General features: G+C 52.6%; 1 protein-coding gene across 2 annotated transcripts in view; it reads left to right on the forward strand.

Annotated features, from left to right (window-relative positions):
• The first annotated feature begins 8,386 nt into the window (after nucleotides 1–8,386).
• RASSF5 (Ras association domain family member 5) overlaps nucleotides 8,387–19,463 on the forward strand; it is a 71,653-nt gene continuing 60,576 nt past the window's right edge. For both annotated transcript variants that reach the window (XM_068541625.1, XM_068541624.1), the window contains exon 1: nucleotides 8,387–8,908. In XM_068541625.1, the coding sequence (XP_068397726.1) occupies nucleotides 8,443–8,908 (466 nt within the window). In that variant the 5' untranslated portion in view covers nucleotides 8,387–8,442. The remainder of the gene's footprint in view (nucleotides 8,909–19,463) is intronic.

Here is a 19,463-nt window from a genome sequence, read left to right on the forward strand (position 1 = left end):
GAGGGGCTAGAACTACGTGGGTGACTAGGGTGCCATGCCTGCCCCTGAGGAGCTTACCTCGATGGGGAAAGGCACTTCAGTATCACGGGAGCGTTCAGAGATAGGAATGCACAGCTCAGGTGTGGGTCTGCGTCACCGCCCTCGCAGGGGAGGGTGCTCAGGGTGCCGGGAGGGGGTCAGGGAAGGACCTGGGGAGCAGGCTGCTCCAGAGTGGGGTCTTGGCAGGTAAGCAGGGTTACCTAGCAGAGAAGGCACGGAAGGCACCCCTGGCAGTGGGAACACCACCAGCCCAGGCACGCAAGGAACCACAAGTGTGTGTGTCACTGGAGAGCAGGTTGAAGTGGGGAGTGGTCATTGGGGAAAGGGAGGGGCCAGACCCAAAAGCTGCTTGTGGGCCACACGGAGGAACCTGGGCGTTACCTCAGGGAATCACAGAAACAGGTTTTAGGTGAAGTCCAACTGGTATTTTAAAGATACAACTCTTGGGTGCCCGTGTGGAGTGTGGATTGAAACCCCATGCCTCAGGTCCTCATTTGTAAAATGGAGATGATATCTTTCAAAGTTACGGGTAGGGGTAGATTCTGTACTTCCACAAGGGGCCTGAAACACCACGTGGGTTCCCTGCACACCCTCCCAGCCCCACCTCCCGGGGCTGAGGCCACCATGCAGGGTGGATGGAGAAACAGGAGCCCTTGTCTCAGAACGGCTCAGTTGGTGGCTCAGATCAGTCACAAACATTTGGGAAGCGTCCACGCAGCACTCAGATTCACGGTGAGCATGCTCTAAAACACGGGCCGGCTCAGTTTAAAGGGGCCCAACTGGAAGGAAGCAGGGGCACGTCGGGCTCCCCGGGGGGAAGTGCAGTGGCTCTGGAGGGGCTGGTGCCTCTTTCCGTGCCCTGGAGCCTCAGGGCGATAGTTTTTGCATCTCTCTCAGAATCTACGCAGTTTCCCCCCCACCCCTTTTTTTTAAATTAAATTATTTATTTATTTATTTTTGGGCTGCATTGGGTCTTCGTTGCTGCACGCGGGCTTTCTCTAGTTGTGGTGAGCGGGGGCTACTCTTCATTGCTGTGCACAGGCTTCTCACTGCAGTGGCTTCTCTTGTTGAGGAGCACAGGCTCTAGGTGCGTGGGCTTCAGTAGTTGCAGCACACGGGTTCAGTAATTGTGGCACGTGGGCCCTAGAGCACGCAGGCTTCAGTAGTTGTGGCACACAGGCTCAGTAGTTGTGGTGCATGGGCTTAGTTGCTCTGTGGCATGTGGGATCTTCCTGGCCCAGGAATCGAACCCGAGTCCCCTGCATTGGCAGGCAGATTCTTAACCACTGCGCCACCAGGGAAGTCCCTACGCAGTTTCCTCTTTACAGACAGGCATTCTGGTTCAAAACCCAGATTCTGTGACCCCACCCACCTCTTGATTTCAATTGGTAAGGGTGTGGCCCAGGAACCTGCATCGTTGATGAGTTTCCCCAGTGATTCTTCCACAAGCTAAAGTTCAAGGATACTGAGGCAGAGTTTGCCGTGTCCAGCAGAGGACATGTGAATGCCCAGTACAGGCCCGTGGGCAGTGGGTGGTACACTGGACCAGGCGCCACCTCCCAACCTGACAACTGAGGCCAGGGAAGCCGGTCTAAGGGATAGTGACCTGCCCTCCCTCCTACTGGGCCCACCATTTGCTTTCTGGGGCCTCCTCACTGCAGCAGGGGCAACCCCAGAGGATCGCCACAGCTGGTCATCGGGGATTCACTTCCAAACTGCTTCAGTGATTTTGTAAAGGGTGGAATTCCTGGCTTCTTCTTCCTTCATCTCACAAAAATCTCCATAATCAGGCAACCCCGATGGGAGGTGGTAAGGAATGGGCTAGTGTGACCTGAAATAGCTTCAGTTTATTCTCCTTGGAAGCTCAGAATTTCAGCAGCCACTTGAAGCAATCAATCCTTTCCCTGCACGCTTCACGAGAGAGAAAAAGAGAGAGAGACAGAGAGAAGAAGGGAGTGAGAAGAGCTGGGAGTGAGGAAAGGAGAGAGGGTAGGACGGAAGGAGGGAAGGATGGAGAGGAAGGGAGAGATAGAGAGATGGAGAGGGAAAGACAATGGGAAGGGAGGGGGAGCAGAAATAAGAGGAACAAGACAGAGGCCCAGAAGAGAGACAGGCGTATTGTGTGCATGCACTCACACATGCGTCTAACGGGAGGTCGTCCAGGCCACTCTGCTCGCACTGGTCTGTCACTGCTCTGGTCCATGGCCGCCTGCCACGGCAATGGCTTAGTGCTGGAACATCCGTGGCTGTGGCTTGGAGCCTCCCCTCTGGCTGAGGGCAAAAGCTGCTGACAAATCTGCCTGGAATATCTGAGTTTTTCCAACACAGAAAGAAGAAACATACACACACAAACCAGTCTTATCATATGCCTGGCAGAGTAGCTGGGTATGGAAAAATTCCATAATTGAAATGCAGATGGAGGAGGCACCACTAAACTGCTGGAAAACAAGCCCCACCCCCCCCCCCCTTCATGCTGACACCGTTCCAGCAGCCCTCATGTCCCTGCTCACATTCCTTCCCTGGTTTGCCCTTCTTGTCCCCAGGCACTGTCAAGGACCTAGATGATCCCCACAGGAGCACTGGTGTTGGGTGACACACAAAACCCAACCCTCTGAAAGTAGAGATGGTACCCTACCAGCCCTCACCCTTAGCCAGTTACTAGCACATGAAGACAGGTAATCCCCCACAGTGACCAGCAACTTTGGAGGATGTGCGTGAGCCTTAAATGGAGCTCCCAACACCACCCCACTTCTACCCAGCCCCCTCAGGGCTTTGAGTGCCTTCTATTCTTCCTGAACCAGACAATTCCTTCATCTCCCCCTCCCTGGGTACAGAAGCCATAGCTTGAAGGGATATTAAGAGATAAATTCTGTATTAGGTACAGGTTGGGAGCCTCCAGTTGAGTTCATTTCACTAAACATTTGATGAGCACCTCTTATTTGCCCTGCACAGTGGGATCAGAAAGACTGACAAGACCTAAGTGAGGGAAGCAAAAATGTACAAACTACATTTGTACAAAATGAGAATCCTGTTAGGATGGTGTGGATGCTAAAGGCACAAGCAACTTGCTGTGGGATCTTGGGAGAAAGGGCAGTGAATTAGGTCTGGGTGACTGTGGGAAGGCTCTATGGAGGGCCTGGTATTCAGACTAGACTTTGAAAGTTGGACAAGATTTCCATAGAGAGAGGAAAACGGGGAAAGATTTTGCTGATTCTTCAAACAGCACCTACAAAGTGAGATCAGAGATTTTAAACACTGCTGTTTTTACCACACCCGCTGGGCAGTGCAAAGGCAAAATCACAGATCTCAGTCCAGACTGTGACACCTTTGGGGGCCAGTCACATGCTTTCTCTGAGCGTCAGTTTTCTCGTCTGTAAAACGGGAATGCTGGCCACTTCACAGAGTTGCCATGAAGATGAGGTCATTCAAGCCGAGAGTACCTGCCACACAGTAGGTACTCAATGTGTGTTTCTAGAGTAAATATGTATAACACATAGCAGGTGGCAAACATTTTAATTCCCCGACAATGTTTTGTCACAGTCTCTGCTCACAGTCTAGCAATGGAAGGTATTACCCACTTTCTGGGGGGGGCTGAGCTCTATATGCCAAAGCTGCCCAGGCGGGAGAGGAAGAAGCTCAAAGAGCTGTCATCCTGCAGTTAACAAGAGTAAGAGCGTTTTTCTTCAAATGTCTACGAAGGGGCTCACACAATCTCACTACCCACTGCCTTGGTCCCATTTTCAAAGTGTGGTCTGTTGAGTCACATTCATCAAGCTCACATAAAATACAGGCCAATATCCAGGCTTACAGAATCAGTCTCTGGAGGGAGGGTCTGGGAATACATATTTGGAGCAAACTCATGTTCACAAAGTTTGGGAGAGTCTGGGGGCTGTTGTGCCTGCTGTTCCTTCATCCTGGGCCACCCTTGCTCAGACAGACAGACAGATGGCTGACTCCACTCAGGTCTGTGTTTAAATGTCTGCTCCTCAGAGAGGTCCTTCCTGACCCCCCAATCCAATACAGTAGCCCCTGTTGCTTTCTATCCCTCACTGTGCTTTGTTTGTCATCATAGCATGCATGACCTGAGGCTCTATTACACTTAGGTTGGTATGTTTATTACCTGGCTCTCCCACTAAACGTAAGCTTCAGGAGCATGGCTACTTCACTGTTGCACCTTTAGTGCCTAGAACAGCACCTGAGATATAGCGGATATTAGGTAATTACTTGTTAAATCAATGATTGCTCTGTGCCCTCAAAGACTGCAGAGAATGGTGCTGTTTGTCAAATATTTCCAGCTCTTTCCCCATTCTGAGCACACGGAAAGAATGCACTTCCTGCTCCCCTTGTGGAGGGTGGGCTATAGAACTAGTTCTGGCCAATGAGTTGCGAGCAAAAGTGACTGGAGCTTTTCCATGCTGGTTGGCGTAGGAGCTTCTGGGCTCTCTCGGTTTCCTTCTGGCTTGGTGATGGGCAACATTCAACGTGGTAGCTGCTCCATCAGCCTGGGTCCCTGAGTGATTTTGATGAACAGAATCTCCCTACCAACAGGCAAAGGGCATGTAATGTGAGTGAGAAAGAAGTCTCTGGCTTAAAGGCACTGGGACTTGAGGGTTGTTTATTACTGCAGCATAACCTAACCTGTCCTGACAGGTCCATTGATCCCATGCAGATAGTTGTACTGTTAGAATTACTGGGAGGTCCCTAAATTCTTTGGGGATTTCAAGCAACTTCAAATGCCTCAAAGCCAAACAAACCCAGAAACTTCCCCTTCAGAAGGTCAGGCCACATTCTGTCCTCCCCTTTTCCTTCCTACTGGGAAGCTCCCTGGGGGTGAAGGGATAGCCTTGAAACAACTCACCCAATGAGGGACCCGACAGCCTCTGGGGCCACCTCTGAAGTGACCTCACACACTGACCACACACTCAAACTCACTGTCATCATCCTTCCCTTTGGTCAAAAAAAAAAAAACAACACACCCACTCTTCTGGGAGTGAGTCACAAACAGAAAAAAATCAATGGCTCTGAGCCAAGAGGATCTGCTAACAAGGGGAAAACACTCCCAGTGGAGGTATCTTAGCAGACGCTGTGGTCTCACCCCATGGCCTGCATGACCAAAGACTAATCCAAGCAATTCTGAAGTTCAACCATCAGACATTATCCCAGGTCCTAACCCTACAATAAGACTGGAGTTTATTTAGTACTTCTTCCCTGATGAAGGAGGAATGGGTTGCGTGTGTGTGTGGGGGTGGGGGGTGGGAGAGGATGCTCTTTCAGGGAAGAGGGAGACTGGGCTGGGAAAGATGACATCAGAAGAGGCAAGTTCCAGGCAGAGAGCCTCCTGCTGGGGTTCAGAAAAGGCAGCTGCCTCTCCGACCTCAATTGCTTGGCTCAGGGAGATGAACCTTAAGATAAACTTGATAAACTTTTTGGATTGGTTACATGGAGTTATGTTATCTCCATTTTCATCTCCATTCCCATCCCAGAAGCCAAATGTAGGGCTCTGGCCCTGCTCTATCTCCTCCCCTCTGCAGTGCTGACAGCAGCTCCTATTACTCCTCCAAATCAGGGCTGGAGCAGGAAAACAAAACCAGAGCATTTTTCTGTACAGCTCAGGCAACTGGGCAAAGGGGTTTGTGCCTGACTATTCCAGATGGTCCTCAGTTTCCCAGGGCCAGAGGAGACACTCATCCCATGAGCCTCCCTCTCCTGGGAATCTGGGCTGGGCTGCCCAAACTCATGCTTGGGGGAGGGGGATGCAGGACAGAGATGGCGATTGTTGGCAATTTCACAAATGGCATTTCAAAACTGGCCTTCCAGTGATGCACTCTTTGCCAGGTCCCTTCTTCTTGCCACACCAAGCTGTCACCAGAGCACAAGCTTGGTCCACACCCTGGACCTCACCCAGCTCACTGCTCTCCCAAAGTTGGAGGGAGTGATCTCCGAACAAGTCTCAAGTCTGTGTAGATGGATGGATAACAGAGAGTGGATACAAGCAAATATTTATATGCAATACAGGTTTCTGCAACAAAAGTGCTTGCAGAAGAAGTGGGAGAGATGGGAAAAAGAGACCACAAAGGCAAACTGTGCTTTCCTTTTTCAACGTTCAGCAGAAAGCATTGTAGAATAACACCCCATTGCGTTTTTCTCAGTTGTGTCCCACTGAACTTCACCTGCTCTGTGGAGCAAAGAGCAGAGAAGCCCATTCTCTTATCACCAAATCTAAAGTAGTGGGGTCCTTGGACCAGCAGCATCAACACTGCCTGGGAACTTGTTAAAAATGGAAAATCTCAAACTATTATATATAGAATGGATAAACAACAAGGTCCCATTCTATAGCACAGGGAACTATATTCAACATCCTGTAATAAACCATAATGGAAAAGAAAAAAATGCAAAATCTCAAACCTCAGCTCCAGACAAACTGACTCAGAAACTCAGGGGGTGGAGCCCGGTAATCTGTGATTTAACAAGCCCTCCAGGTAATTGCGATGCACGGCGGCTTTCGCAAACCACTGATGTAGAGAAAGCAAGGTTCAGACAGGGGAGAGGAGAAGTGGAGGAGGAGAGCGGAGGGCGTGGCTCTGGCTCACACTCCCCCATCTCAACTCCTTCTGCTTCTTAGCACTGTGCTATTGGCTCCTGGGGGTCATTCTTCTCAAGTACCCAGAAGCCACCTCATGAGGTGAGAAGCTCCAGCCTCTGGTGAGACCCAGGGGACCAGAGGATTCCATGATTGTCACCACCGTGAGGGAGAAGCCATGGGCCAAAGCAAGCTTGGAATTCCCTGACCACTGGACTCTTGAAATTTTAGGAATTACCTAAAAATTACCTCCAAGGGGAAATCGAAAAGCAAAAGTGAAGATTCCCCTAGGAGACACTAGGGGGAGACCCATCTCTGGCCTGGGAAGAGCAGGGAGCAACTCAGGTCTAGAATTTAGGCTGCGTATTTCCAAAGTTGATTTGCTGGTGACTTCTTGCTAAATCAACCAAACTGAACCCCAAGTTTTGAGAGGACAGGCAGTGATCACTGAATCAGAGTGGTGGAACCGGAGAGGATGGGAAAAGCATCTACCTGTCTCCCCACTCGCAGACCAATTTACAGCTAAGGAAACTGTAGAAGCTAGAAAGGGTCCAGGGTCATACAGCAGGTCTGTGACGGGACACACAGGTTCAAAGATCCAGCAGTCCCCTTTCCCCATCTATGAGAGATGGTCAGGACGGGTTACGCAATGCGTGGGACCCAGTGCTAAAAGAAAATGCTGGCCTTTTGTTCAAAAATTATTAAGGCTTTCAAGGCGGTGACAGCAGAACATTAAACTCGAGAGGAGGGGGGAGGTTATGAAGCTTCCAGATCCAGGTTACGCTGGATCTGGAACTGATAGATGGGGATCTCTCTTTGGGCCCCACAGGTGAGCTGTCCATACCGGATACAAAATAGGGCTTTTGCGGTCGGGGGTGGTGATGGTGGTTGTATTTCCACATTAATGACTAGAACAGCTATGGGGAGAGGCGGGTTTGACTTAGGAAGAAAAGCTCTCCCAACCCAGGCGCGCTGGAGCGTTCTCAGAATCTAGGACCCAGGACCACTATAACTCCAGTCTTCCGGGAAAGGACTATCCTACCCGACAGGGCTGCTGAGAGAGGGGAAATCCAACCAGAGTGAAAGTGGCGCGCGGACAGCCTTGCGCGTCGCGGAGGCGGCTTCTCGCCGTCAGCGCGGCAAGCGTTCCCCGCCGCGCGTCCCTCCGCGCCAACGGGATTCTGAGCCGCTGCGGGCCCGCGAGCCGGAGCCGGGCATCCCCTACCCACACCTGGCTCTGCGCGCAAGGGGACGGTGGACGGCGGAGAGGGGAAGAGCAGGGGAACAAATCCCTCCGGTCGGCGTGAAAACCGGGAGGGTGGCGGGCGGACACTCAGCCGGTGGAAACCTCTCTAGACCCCATCCTCAGCTAGCTCCTAAAGCCTTCCCTCCGGCCCGATCCCTCCTCTGGGCGTGTTGGGGTGCGGGATGCGGGGGATCTGGTGTTGGGGGAAATGATGGGAGAGGGAAGGAGGCAGGGCTGAAGGCAGGTGACCCCCAACAGAATGCCTCTTCTGAGTTGTCCTGTATAGAGCCTTTCCCATACGCAATCCTTCAGCTGCCCCAGCTTCCTGAAGACTCCCCTAAATCCACACTCGCTCAGACGCCCCCCGCCGCCACCCCTGCCACTTGGTCGGGTCGGTTGTTCCTTCGGGTCTTCCTTCCTGCCTCTCCGAAGTCTCCCCGCCCCCGCCCCCGCCCCGCCCTGCAGGCTGCGGTCCCTTTAAAGGCGCGCTGGTCTGGGGCCTCCCTTCTCTCGAGGCGGACTCGGGAGCAGCGCCGACGCCGAGAGCTGCCGCCGCCGCCGCAGCCGCTAGCCAGGCATGGCCATGGCGTCCCCGGCCATCGGGCAGCGCCCGTACCTTCTACTCTTGGACCCAGAACCGCCGCGCTATCTACAGAGCCTGAGCGGCCCCAAGCCGCCGCCGCCGCCACCGCCGCCCCCGGGCCGGTCCTCGCGCCGCTGCGCCCCCGCGCCCCTCTCCACTGCGCCCGGGGCGCACGAGGGACGCGGTGCCAGAAGGGCTGCCCGGGGGCACTTGGAGCCACAGCCTCGGGCTTCCCGACCCGCTCGCGCGCTCCGGCCTGGTCTGCAGCAGAGACTGCGGCGGCGGCCTGGAGCGCCCCGGCCCCGAGACGTGCGGAGCATCTTCGAGCAGCCGCAGGATCCCCGCGTCCCGGCGGAGCGAGGCGAGGGCCACTGCTTCACCGAACTGGAGCTGCGGAGCGGCTGGGGCTGGTGTGACCTGTGCGGACGAGAGGTGCTGCGTCAGGCGCTGCGCTGCGCTAGTGAGTGTGAGGGCAGGGTGGGGAGGGGCGCACGGGAAGACCGCAGTCCACGGGCGAGCAACTGCGAGGGGACTGAGGCAGGCAGAGAGGGGGCACTGCCCTCTCTGGCTCCAGGGGAGACCTCGACTTTAACTGAGATAGGTAAGTCCTGGAGAGACGCTCTGCGCCTTAGTCCCCTGCCCGGTATCCTTTAGTGACTGCCTACTGCCCAGGTATGCTTATGCGGTCTTTAACAAATACCTCTTCCCCTGACAGGTGCACGCCTCGCTCCTCCCCAGACACATACGTACACACACAAACACACACACGTAGATTGGGGTCGATACCTGAAGCTACCAGGTCATTGCCTAGTCTCCCATGCACCTTCTTGCTTTTGTTGTAGGTTCTTGTGAGTGGGTTGTAAGGCTGGTATTGAGGTGACCATTTGACCCGTGCTTATTAGGGTAGTGGCAAAATGACTTATGTGTCTGCCTATGGTACAGGCCCATGGTACATGCCTGCCTGTGGTACACCCCTCCTCCAGGGCGACCTGTTGAGATAGGGAGGAGATCTGGTTAGGCTTTGGATGGAAACGGGCTATGAGGTTGAAAGAGCCTGAGGTGACCCTGAATCTGTGCCCTCTCCTGCCTTCCACCTCTGGCCCCTCAGACCTCTGGACTCTGCTCTGATGTTTGGCTGTGCCCTGCCTCCTCCTCCTCCTAGGTCACTGCACCAGTCATCATGCTCAAAAATGACCCAACTACCTGCCCTGTCCCTTCCTCCCCAGAGTTCTCAGGTCCCTCCAGTCTCCTCCTGAGCCAGACTCTTCTCAAAGCCTGACTGAAACACAGGGCATCCAGTGTATAGATTTTCTGAGCAAATTTGCGGTCTTCTTGAGGGTTTATTATTTTTCTCTTCCGACAGTTAGGTGTGTGTATTTCTTTAAAGATGTCCTCTTCCTACCCCCCACCCCACCCCACCCCATATTTGCTGTTACCATTTTTGGCAGAGGATATCCATACCCATGTGTTTATGTGTTTATACAGATAGTTTAAATATCTGAAGCACAAAGCACAGACAATGGCACAACCTCTAGAAAGCATCCCTGGAAATGGCTTGTGGCTTGCATCTTTCAGCAAAGCCTCTTCCCGCATGACAACAGCCCCACATCTCCCACCCAGCTCCAGCACTGTACAGCAGCAATTACCTCCACATCAGGAAAACCCGACCTTGCCTCTCTCTGTGGTCCACAGCCAAGGCTGTGCAGTGTGCCTCCCACTGCAGCTGGCTTCGGGGAAGGAGAGCTCAGACTCTAAGCCAGGGTCAAGTGGAAGAGGAAGATTGGAGGGGAAAGTGGGTGCTGCTCCCTCCACCACCTGAACTCAATTCGGGTGCTAATTAAAAAGGGAAGGGCAAAAGATATAGAGGTGTGTGACGTGGGTGGAAGGGCTGCTGTCACTTGGCAAATGTCCCTGACCTTCAGTAGAATCAAATGCAACTTTCCCACAGATGTGTTGGCAGCTTTTGCCCTCTCAAGGGTCCTGGGGTGCTTTACTGCATCCACCAACCCCGTCAACACAGGGAGAGGCAGTATCCTCGTTGTAATGGGTTTTAATGTGCCGGAATCCTGGGAAAGCCGCTTCATTGGAATTCTAGTTTGTATTAAGACATTGGGGGAATTCCCTGGCCGTCCAGTGGTCAGGACTCCGAGCTTCCACTGCAGGGGGAATGGGTTCGATTCCTGGTTGGGGAACTAAGATCCCGCATGACGCGCCACGCGGGAAAAAAAAAATTTTGCAAGCAAGAGCGAAAAAGACATTGGGGGACTATTTGGCCTATAGTTTTATGATTTGGGGGGGGGTGTTGTTGATAACGGTGTCCGTGTGTGTCTTTGTATGTGAATATGCGTGTTTCTCCATGATTAAATGAATTTATGCCCGCTTCACATTAGATAGTTTCTGGTGGCCGGAAGCACCAGGTGCACGGGCATGTCCTCTGACTTTGTGTGTGACTTGGTGGTCCCCGGCCAGGTGGGTTAATACCAACCAGGGATGTCTGAACACCAGAGAGGGAGCAGAGTTGGAATCAAGGGGCTATAGAGAGGAGCCTCTGTTTGTTGTTATTAATATTTAACTGTGGACCTGTGGCTGGATGGGAACAGTTGAGAAATGTTCTGATGGCTGGCAGGTAGAGACACAGCCCGCCAAACTCACCAATCATCTTTCTTTCAGTTGAAGTTCTAATTCCATGGTGGGGTTGGTTTGTTTTATCTTTGTTTCGAAAAGCAAGGGTCAAAAACATGACTTTTGAAAGGCAATACTCTGCAGTGCCTAAGCGAACGGCCTGGAACCAGAGACGTAGGTTTGAATCCTGACTCTGCGTCTTGGTCTCTGTGTTACCCTGGGCACCTCTGTGTTCTGCTTCCTTGTTTTAAAAAGTGGGGATGATCGGGAATTCCCTGGCGGGCCAGTGGTTAGGACTCTGCGCTTCCACTGCAGGGGAAATGGGTTCGATCCCTGGTCGGGGAACTAAGATCCCACAAGCCTAGCCTCGCTCCCCACCCCCCCAAAAAAAAATAATAATGGGGATGATAACATTACCTTCACGATCGTGTTAATGTGAGAATTAAATGAATTAATGTATGGAAAGGGCTTAGAACAGTGCCTGGCAGAAGGCAATATAAATGTTTAATGCAATATGAGTGTTATTATCCCCTCTCATCAAACAGCTGTAACAATTTGGGCTCCTGACACTTCTTTAGGATCACCTTTCCAAGCAGTGAGTACAGTTTTCCACCTCTGCTTGGTTGCTGAGCTGAGTGGGAAAGAAGGTGCCTTGAGCACCCCAGGCAGTGTGGGCACTAATCGTCCTCTCGCAATGCCGCTCCTGCCTGCTGGGGCTGACAGGCATCCTCACAGGGTGCCCGTGGCTTAGAGGTCACGAAGACCCAGGCGCCTTGTCTTTGTACCACTTGCCCCCAGCACAGCACAGTCTCAGTAAGTAGTGGTTGATGAGGGTGGTCGCCTGTTTTTACCATTAAATCTCCCTGCTCTTGGAAACAAGCAGAAGGGCAGCGGGTATATAAATGACATCTGTCTGAGCAGGAGGCTGACACTGGGTGGGAGCCGTGTTGGCAAAATGGGCTTTTAATAAGGGAAGCTTTTAGAAAACTGTCTTCCCACTGTCTGCCTGCCTTTTTAGTGAAAATCCCTCTACCTTAAGCTTACCGCTACTTCAAGGTCTGTAACTGAGCTCTGGTTAATGCTGGATTTGCGAACAGGAAAAGTTCAAAGTTAATATTCATTTCCAGGATTAAAGAAGTCATGTTTGTTAGATAGAGAAGGAAATCCAGTGGGGATTGGGAGGGGGAGAGAGAGGTAGATTGTATGAATTTGTGTGTGTGTGTGTGTGTGTGTGTGTGTGTGTGTGTGTGTGTGTGTGTGTGTCTTGGGATGGAGGCAGTTGCAGCAGTGAGAGCCCATTTCCAGCCTTCCAGGAGGGAACGGTCAATAGCAAACAACCCTTAAAACTCTCACAGGCTGCCCTTTGGCTTTGTTCTCAGGGAATGTCCCTTACAAGTTGTGGACCCTTTCTTCTGTAGAAGGCACATGGAGTTGACCTTTTACTTTTCATCACATTTTGGTGGGTATGTTAGCCATCCTGGATCAAGGAATGGTCTGGAAAATGGGGAAAGCTAAGTCCAACTCAACATTCAGGGCAGGATGCTTAGACATGCCTTGCATGTTGCTAGTGGAGTCAGTCCTCTTTCGAGGGTGCCGATCAGAGCTGTGAAGTGTTACGTGATTGGGATTATAGGGTGGAAGGGGGACCCAGGGGTTCATCATCCTGACCTTCCCCTCCTGTGATAGACTTGAATTATGGTGTGAGTATGAGGTGTTTGCCATGGAGCCTGCAGGGATGGGGACAGGGACCTTCTTGGTGAGCGAGGCTGGTATCTCACAGAGCCCCTTGTCCAGCCTTTCTAGCTCTGTCTCGTCGCTGCATCAATGGTTGAGCTTAACCCACCTCTCTGCACAGACTGGACCCACGCATGTGGCAGCCACAGGCTCCTACAAACCCACGCCCTGTCATGGGTTCTTTGTAGGAGAGGTTACGGGGACATGGACATTGAGTCTCCCTGTGGCAGACCCGGGAACCTTGGGCACTTGGAAAGTGTTTTATTTGTCCAGGATACTAGGTAGCACTGAAGTATCTGACTTGAAGTATTTTCATTAATTCAGGCCCATGTTTGGCTTTGGAGGTTAGGAAAATTAAGCCCTGAAATAGATGTTTTCTTGTTAGAGATGGTGGAATCCCCCATCCCTCCCCTGCCCCTGGCTCTGATTGGGGTTTTTTTCTTGGGGAACGTCCTAGTGGAGTGGGTTGCGGGGGGACAAGGGAAGACAGAGAAAGGACCTGGAATGCTTTGGCAGAGGCCATTTGAGCTCCCCAAGCTGTTATTCTGTTTCCTCTCCTCCCTGCTTCCTGTATTTTCAAAAGATGAAAGTGAAAGGATTAAATGTGGGTTTAATTTTTTTCCCCCTATTCATCAGAGCATGAAATTTTCTGATTATTCAGAAAATTACTTATTCGAGTAAGAGGGGCTCGAATCCCAGGTACAGTCAAAAATGATTAATGCCACTTGTCTGCCCGCCTAATTAGACTTGGTAATGAACGTGTGTGTTCTCCTGCTGATCCTGCAGAGTTATTAGGTGGAAGTAAATTGACATCTCCCCTCAGCACTGCGGGTTTGATCCAGTACCCTCCCTCTTTTCCCCAAGTTTACCAGTGAATTCAGCTGCTGCCAAGCCTGGCAGGTAGGCCCTGAGTGACAGGGAAAAGAGAGCCCCCAGCCCAGCCGAAGAGCCCTTCCTAGCTGGTGAGGTGACCCTCCTGCCTCAGGAAGCCGGCTTCTGCGTGGTGACAGGGGCCAAAGGCTCAGGAGAGCCGCTGAGGCTCAGGGCAGACCCAGCCTAGCTCTGAGAATGAGCATGGGAAGAATTCTTCACAGGTCCACGGTGCCTTTTCTCTGAGGAGCCCAAAGAGTTTGCATACTGCTGCCACGCTCGTCCTCAGAACAGATTCATGGGGTCAGAATGCAGGGAGGCTTCTGCCGAGGTCTCACGTGGAGAGAAGGAGTCGCCCGTCCATCTGGCTAGGGGCAGGGGAAGGTTAGACCCTCAGGTTGGGCAAACCCGACTGGCCTTGAAGATGGCCTCTGACCGAGATCTCGGGCTGTCAAGCCATTTCCCTCCTTTGGTCCGTGCCCAGCATCTCTGGGACAGAGGCAGCCCCCCGCTGGGCTGGCCGTGGGAGCATCCTGGGTCTTGCTTCCCAGGTGCTCTCCCACAGGGCCCTCGCTGGCTCCCGACACCCACCCCTCACCCCTCAGTCTCCCCGTGGAAGGAGCTGCTTGCTGCTCTTGCCCTGCCTGCTGGGGTGCTATTAAGGCTGATGAGGAAGCTGGAAACACATCTCTGGCCTGACCAGAGGCCCTTCCTGTTCGCATTCCTCTAACGACAAGGTGAGTATTCTTGGGCAGCTGAGTATTTGTGGGCGTGCAAAGCATGCAGACAGAACATTCCCCCTGCCGCCACCCCGACTTCCAGCAGCACCAGCTCGTGTAGTCCTCTCACCCACCATGGGCTTGCAGATCTGCCGGTGCCCGTGGCAGGATGCTTTCTGACTCTCCAGAGGGCCTTGTCCCACTCTGCCACCCACTCCTCCCGCAGGCTCTGTTCGGCTCTCCCCTGGCTGGGTCGGGAAGTGGTGGAGGCAGCTGACCCTGGGAAGGCCAGCCCTGACTGGGGAGATAGCTATGCATTTAGTCACTTTCGGTTTTTTTCCAAGAGTTTTGGCAAGTTTCTCTGCATCTTCAGGGCTGGATCTCGGGGCTAGGAGGAGAGCAGAGCCAGCTTTTAGGCTTTGGGGAATGAACAAGGAGGCCGAGGTGATGATGTCAGGCAGGGCAGCAGGCTTGGTTCCCTGGTTGAAGTGGAATAGAATCGGTGCCAGGGAGGAGTCACAGGGAGTGCCACTCCAAGGTCAAGACTGTCTTGACTCAGACCTAGGGGGGTGATATTTGCATGTTCTTTGAGGCACCCCAACACCATGCCGAGGAGACATGGGCAGAGCCTGATGGACCCCGAGAATTCTCCACGGTGTAGTGGTGGTGTTGGCCAAAGTGGCCAATAAGTTCATGCAGGGCCTGTTCTAGCCCGCCCGTGGTTCCTGGCATGGAGAACATTCTTGAGAGATGCACCCATAAGGAAAGCTGTGACATTTGGTTCTTTTTTTATTTTTTATATAAATTTATTTATTTTATTTATTTATATTTGGCTGTGTTGGGTCTTTGCTGCTGCACACGGGCTTTCTCTAGTTGCGGCGAGTGGGGGCCACTCTTCATTGCAGTGCGCGGGCTTCTCATTGCGGTGGCTTCTCATTGCGGAGCACGGGCTCTAGGCGTGCGGGCTTCAGTAGTTGTGGCACGCGGGCTCAGTAGTTGTGGCTCGTGGGCTCTACAGCGCAGGCTCGGTAGTTGTGGCGCACGGGCTTAGTTGCTCCACGGCATGTGGGATCTTCCCGGCCCAGGGCTCGAACCCGTGTCCCCTGCATTGGCAGGCGGATTCTCAACCACTGTACCACCAGGGAAGTACGACATTTGGTTCTTTTTTGCCTTTTTGGAGAGGAAGGAGGAAGAGCAGCAGGGGTCTGTGCTGGCACAGTTGCCCTGTGCCCAGCCTGCTGGTGGACAGTACTCTGTCCTAGCTGAGGAGTCTGTGACCCCTGGTTGCTGTAGTGCTTCCCAGATTTTCTTCAGGATATTCCTACCCACCCCTATTGCCCTAGCCTCACTGAGGGCATCGGGGGAAAGAAAGCACGAGCGACACTGTGCTGAAGGTTGGTAAGGAGGGTGGTGTTGGAACGTTCAGTCAGTTCCTGTGTATCACTGGGCGGGCAGGCAGGTGACTGGGTATGTCCCTCACCTGTGACCACAGCGAGACGGGGTCATGTTTACCCTTCAGTGGAGGGCCTGCACGCTGTAGCGAGACGGGGTCATGTTTACCCTTCAGTGGAGGGCCTGCACGCCACCTTCTGCTCCCCCTCCCTGTCTCTTGAACAAACGTTTCCAGGGCAGAGCAGATCTCACCCAGATGTCTGCAGTTGCTGTTGGCTAGGGCTGCTAGAACATGAAAATGTGGCTTACATGAACCTTTCCGAAATCAGACCAGAGGGTCACGAAAGTCAGCCTTGAAAGAAGAGCGATGTTCCTTGCCCATTTTGTTCTTTATCCTTTTATGTTTTGTTTCTACCGGATGCTGGATCTGGGAAAGAATTGTCGTGTTTGCTGAAGATACAAATTGGTGTTCTGTGAGCCCGCAAGGATGGAGATATTCATGTGGAACAAGAAATACTGAGAATGGCCAATAAGTTATGGGAACAGAGATGACTTTTATCTCAGAGATGACTTGGCTGTATCTAAAGTGCTTTCTTGCCTGCTGGCTCTGCTGAGCCCTGCAGCGCCCTTGTGAGGCAGGCAGGGCCGGGTGGGTCATGGCCACCTCACAGATGAGGAGACCAAGCATTCAGGGAGTCAGTGACTTCTCTGCGATGACCTGGATCATTAGCAGCAAAATCAGCACCAGAACCCAACATAGCATTTTGCCCTGTGAGCTAATGCCATTGAATATGCAAGTTAGTGGAGTTTCCTCATTCATCTGCCTCCCTTCTGCCAACGAATGCTGAAATGTCCATAAAAAGAGGTACAGAAAAAGAGGAGGGTGAGCCAAGGGGCGGGTAAGCCGCGTGCAAGCTAGAGGCTCAGTCAGGTCCTGGACAGCTGAGAGCTGGCGGCACTTCAGCCTGTTTTCCATGTTTGGTTTTTAAATAGGTTTTCCGCATGTGTAAATCATGAGGTCTTGAAACAAAAGGTGAAGTTTTTCTTAAATCATAAGAGGAAAGAATCAAGTGTGTCTGTCCCCTCCCCACCCCACCCATCGGTATTAGGTGTGTGTAGGGGAGGTGGGCGTGGAAATGCAGGTTGAAGACCTTTTCCTGGAACTGAAAAGATCCTCCTTGTCAGGACCCAGGGTTCATGACACAGGACTCACCATGAACCAAAGAAAAATTAGGTTGTGTCTCAAAGGGGACAGCTACGGGGCAGAAGAGTTGGATCGGGACTGGAAAATAAACCGAGGTTTGCATGATGGCCCTCCGCCCTGTCCCCGGCAGTGGTGTGGCCGAGCGGGGGACAGCAAATCTGGGGAAAGCCCCCCACTGCCACCCCAACCCTGTGTGCCTCCAGGTCAGGCTCACATTTGGGTACCGTCACTTACTTTTCTTGCTGACTTGGAGGAAGCTGTTTTTTCCATTCAAGTTGAATAGAAACTGAAGGTTTTGTGGTTTCTGTTGAAACAATTATGTCCTTTCTGCAACTGAGGAAAGTATTAAAAATCCAAAAAAGAACCTCAGAGATGCCTTACTATTCAAATGGAACAAAAGATTCCAGCTGTAACTTGAGAGTTTTTAGAAAAAGGGGTTGAGCATACCCTCTGTAAATGTCTATTCTAGTGATGAGTGTTTTAAAAAGCAATCTGGAAGGACCTTTATATGAATAGGGTTTCAAGGTGAGAATATGTTGTAACCCCAGCACTTAAGATGATGAAGCCTGTTTCTTCAAGTTCGGTTCGCCTTGGCTGGACTCTCTTTTCAGCATGGAGGTCAGAGGGTCAGTGCTTAGATGTTGGGGCAGCAGGAGGTCACTGTGTTCCTCCTGAAATATCCCTACAGTAGAAAATCTATCCAGGTTTTCTAAAGGTCAGGAGTGAAGATTCTAGAACCTCCCAAAGCCCCATCTGGATTCTCAGCCAGTTCTTTCCTGCTGGCTTCCCCAATGGCTTAACCTGTCCACAAAATCATCTCTGTGATGAGGAAAAGGAGAAGTGAGATCAGTGTATCCTCCAGCCCAAGTGGGGCATTCAGGAGGGATTTTCCCCCATGACACATGACTCATGATTTAAAGTTTCCCAACATGTGCGTGTCCTCCTCTCTGAGCATGGGAGTGGGAATGCCACCCTTGCCTGTGCTCAACCACGTGGGAGTACCTGGGCCCTCGTGAAGATCTCATGTCCCAGTGGGGCCAGGAATCTGGGCTCCCAGCTTCACGTGGCGGCCCCGGTGTCATCTCAGGACTTGGACTCACGAGCCTTGTCTATGCAGAGCTCCTGGATAAGCTAGACGATCACAAAACAGACCACTGGCAGCTCAGTCCCCCCCCCCCACCAAGGAAGCATTAGGGAGAAAGAACCAGTGTCCCAGCCCGAGGAAGGGGGCATTTGGGGGCATCTCTCTATTAAATAGATGACTTGTAAACAGTGTGCTTTATTGTTACTGCACCAAGGACTGAGGGCCTCAGCAGGGAGGCGTGATCTAGCTGGGGCCTCCCGGCCAGAGATCCTGTGAGGGGGCAGGTGATAGGGGAGCCTATTTGGAAGGTCAGGTGCAGCTTGGGTTTGTTCTACCATTTTCTTCTCTCAGTGGCCTGAGGGCCTGGCCTCTGGGATGTGATGCCATTCAACGTTCTCTGTGGCCTGGGGAGGAACCACAGCACGAAATGGTGGAAGCAGGTTGGCAGCTGCACGAGGACCAGCAGGGCTCACATCTGAACTCGTGAGTGTTCACCTTCTGGACCCAGCACTAGGTGACCAGCCCCCAGAGGCGTCAATGCAGCTTCGTTGGTCCTCTGTGGTACCTTGCCTGTAGTTAAAGGACAGCACCCCTGCTTCCCCTGAAGCTGGCCCCCGCTGGCAGTGGGCAGGTGACTTTTGGAGTCTCTGGGCAGCGTGGGAACAGGCTCCCCTCTTCAGCGGTTTTCCTGGAAGGCTTTGCTGCCTGTCTAGCGCCAATCGCCCGTCTCGGCCTGGGTGACAGGGCCTCTGGGAACTTCCCCACCAGGACTTGGTTGCTTCTGGGAGTCACTGTTTAGGGGACACCCTGTGAGCCCCATGTTAGGGCAAGAGAACAACCTTTCCGCCCTCTTCATGAGAGACGCTATTCTTTTCTTCTCTTCTCTTTCTTCCTCCTACTCCTGTCGCCTCTGCTCTGCGCAGGTATCCGCTCTCAGATAAATGGTCTGACCCTCTTAAGGCAGCACCACTTCCTATGGGCCTGGGCAGCTGAAAGTTCTTCCCCCACCCTGGGCTTAGCATAGGAGGATGTGAATTAGTCCGGTTGTCCCTTGGGAGCCTGTACAGCTGGTAAAGCATTATTAATCCGACATCCCCAAAGAAATCCATTAACGAGTTCCTGGGCCAGGCACCAGCGTGAGGTAACGGATCGCTTCTATCGTCTGTTGAAACTTTGGAGACATTGATTTTCAGACTCACAGGCGCTCCTGAGAAGTGAGGCCCAGGGCAGGCTCTTTCTGCAGCCTGTTTGGTGGGGGCATGTTTATCTTATCAAGCTAAAAGCCCCAGGAATAGAAAGTTTTCCGTTGGGGGAGGTGGAGGGGATAGGACCTCAGCTGGGAAGAGAAGGCATCGGGCAGGCTGGGCTGGTGCCGGCCCGGGGTCCCCAG

Source organism: Eschrichtius robustus, chromosome 3, assembly GCF_028021215.1.
Source record: "Eschrichtius robustus isolate mEscRob2 chromosome 3, mEscRob2.pri, whole genome shotgun sequence".
Lineage (NCBI taxonomy): Eukaryota > Metazoa > Chordata > Mammalia > Artiodactyla > Eschrichtiidae > Eschrichtius > Eschrichtius robustus.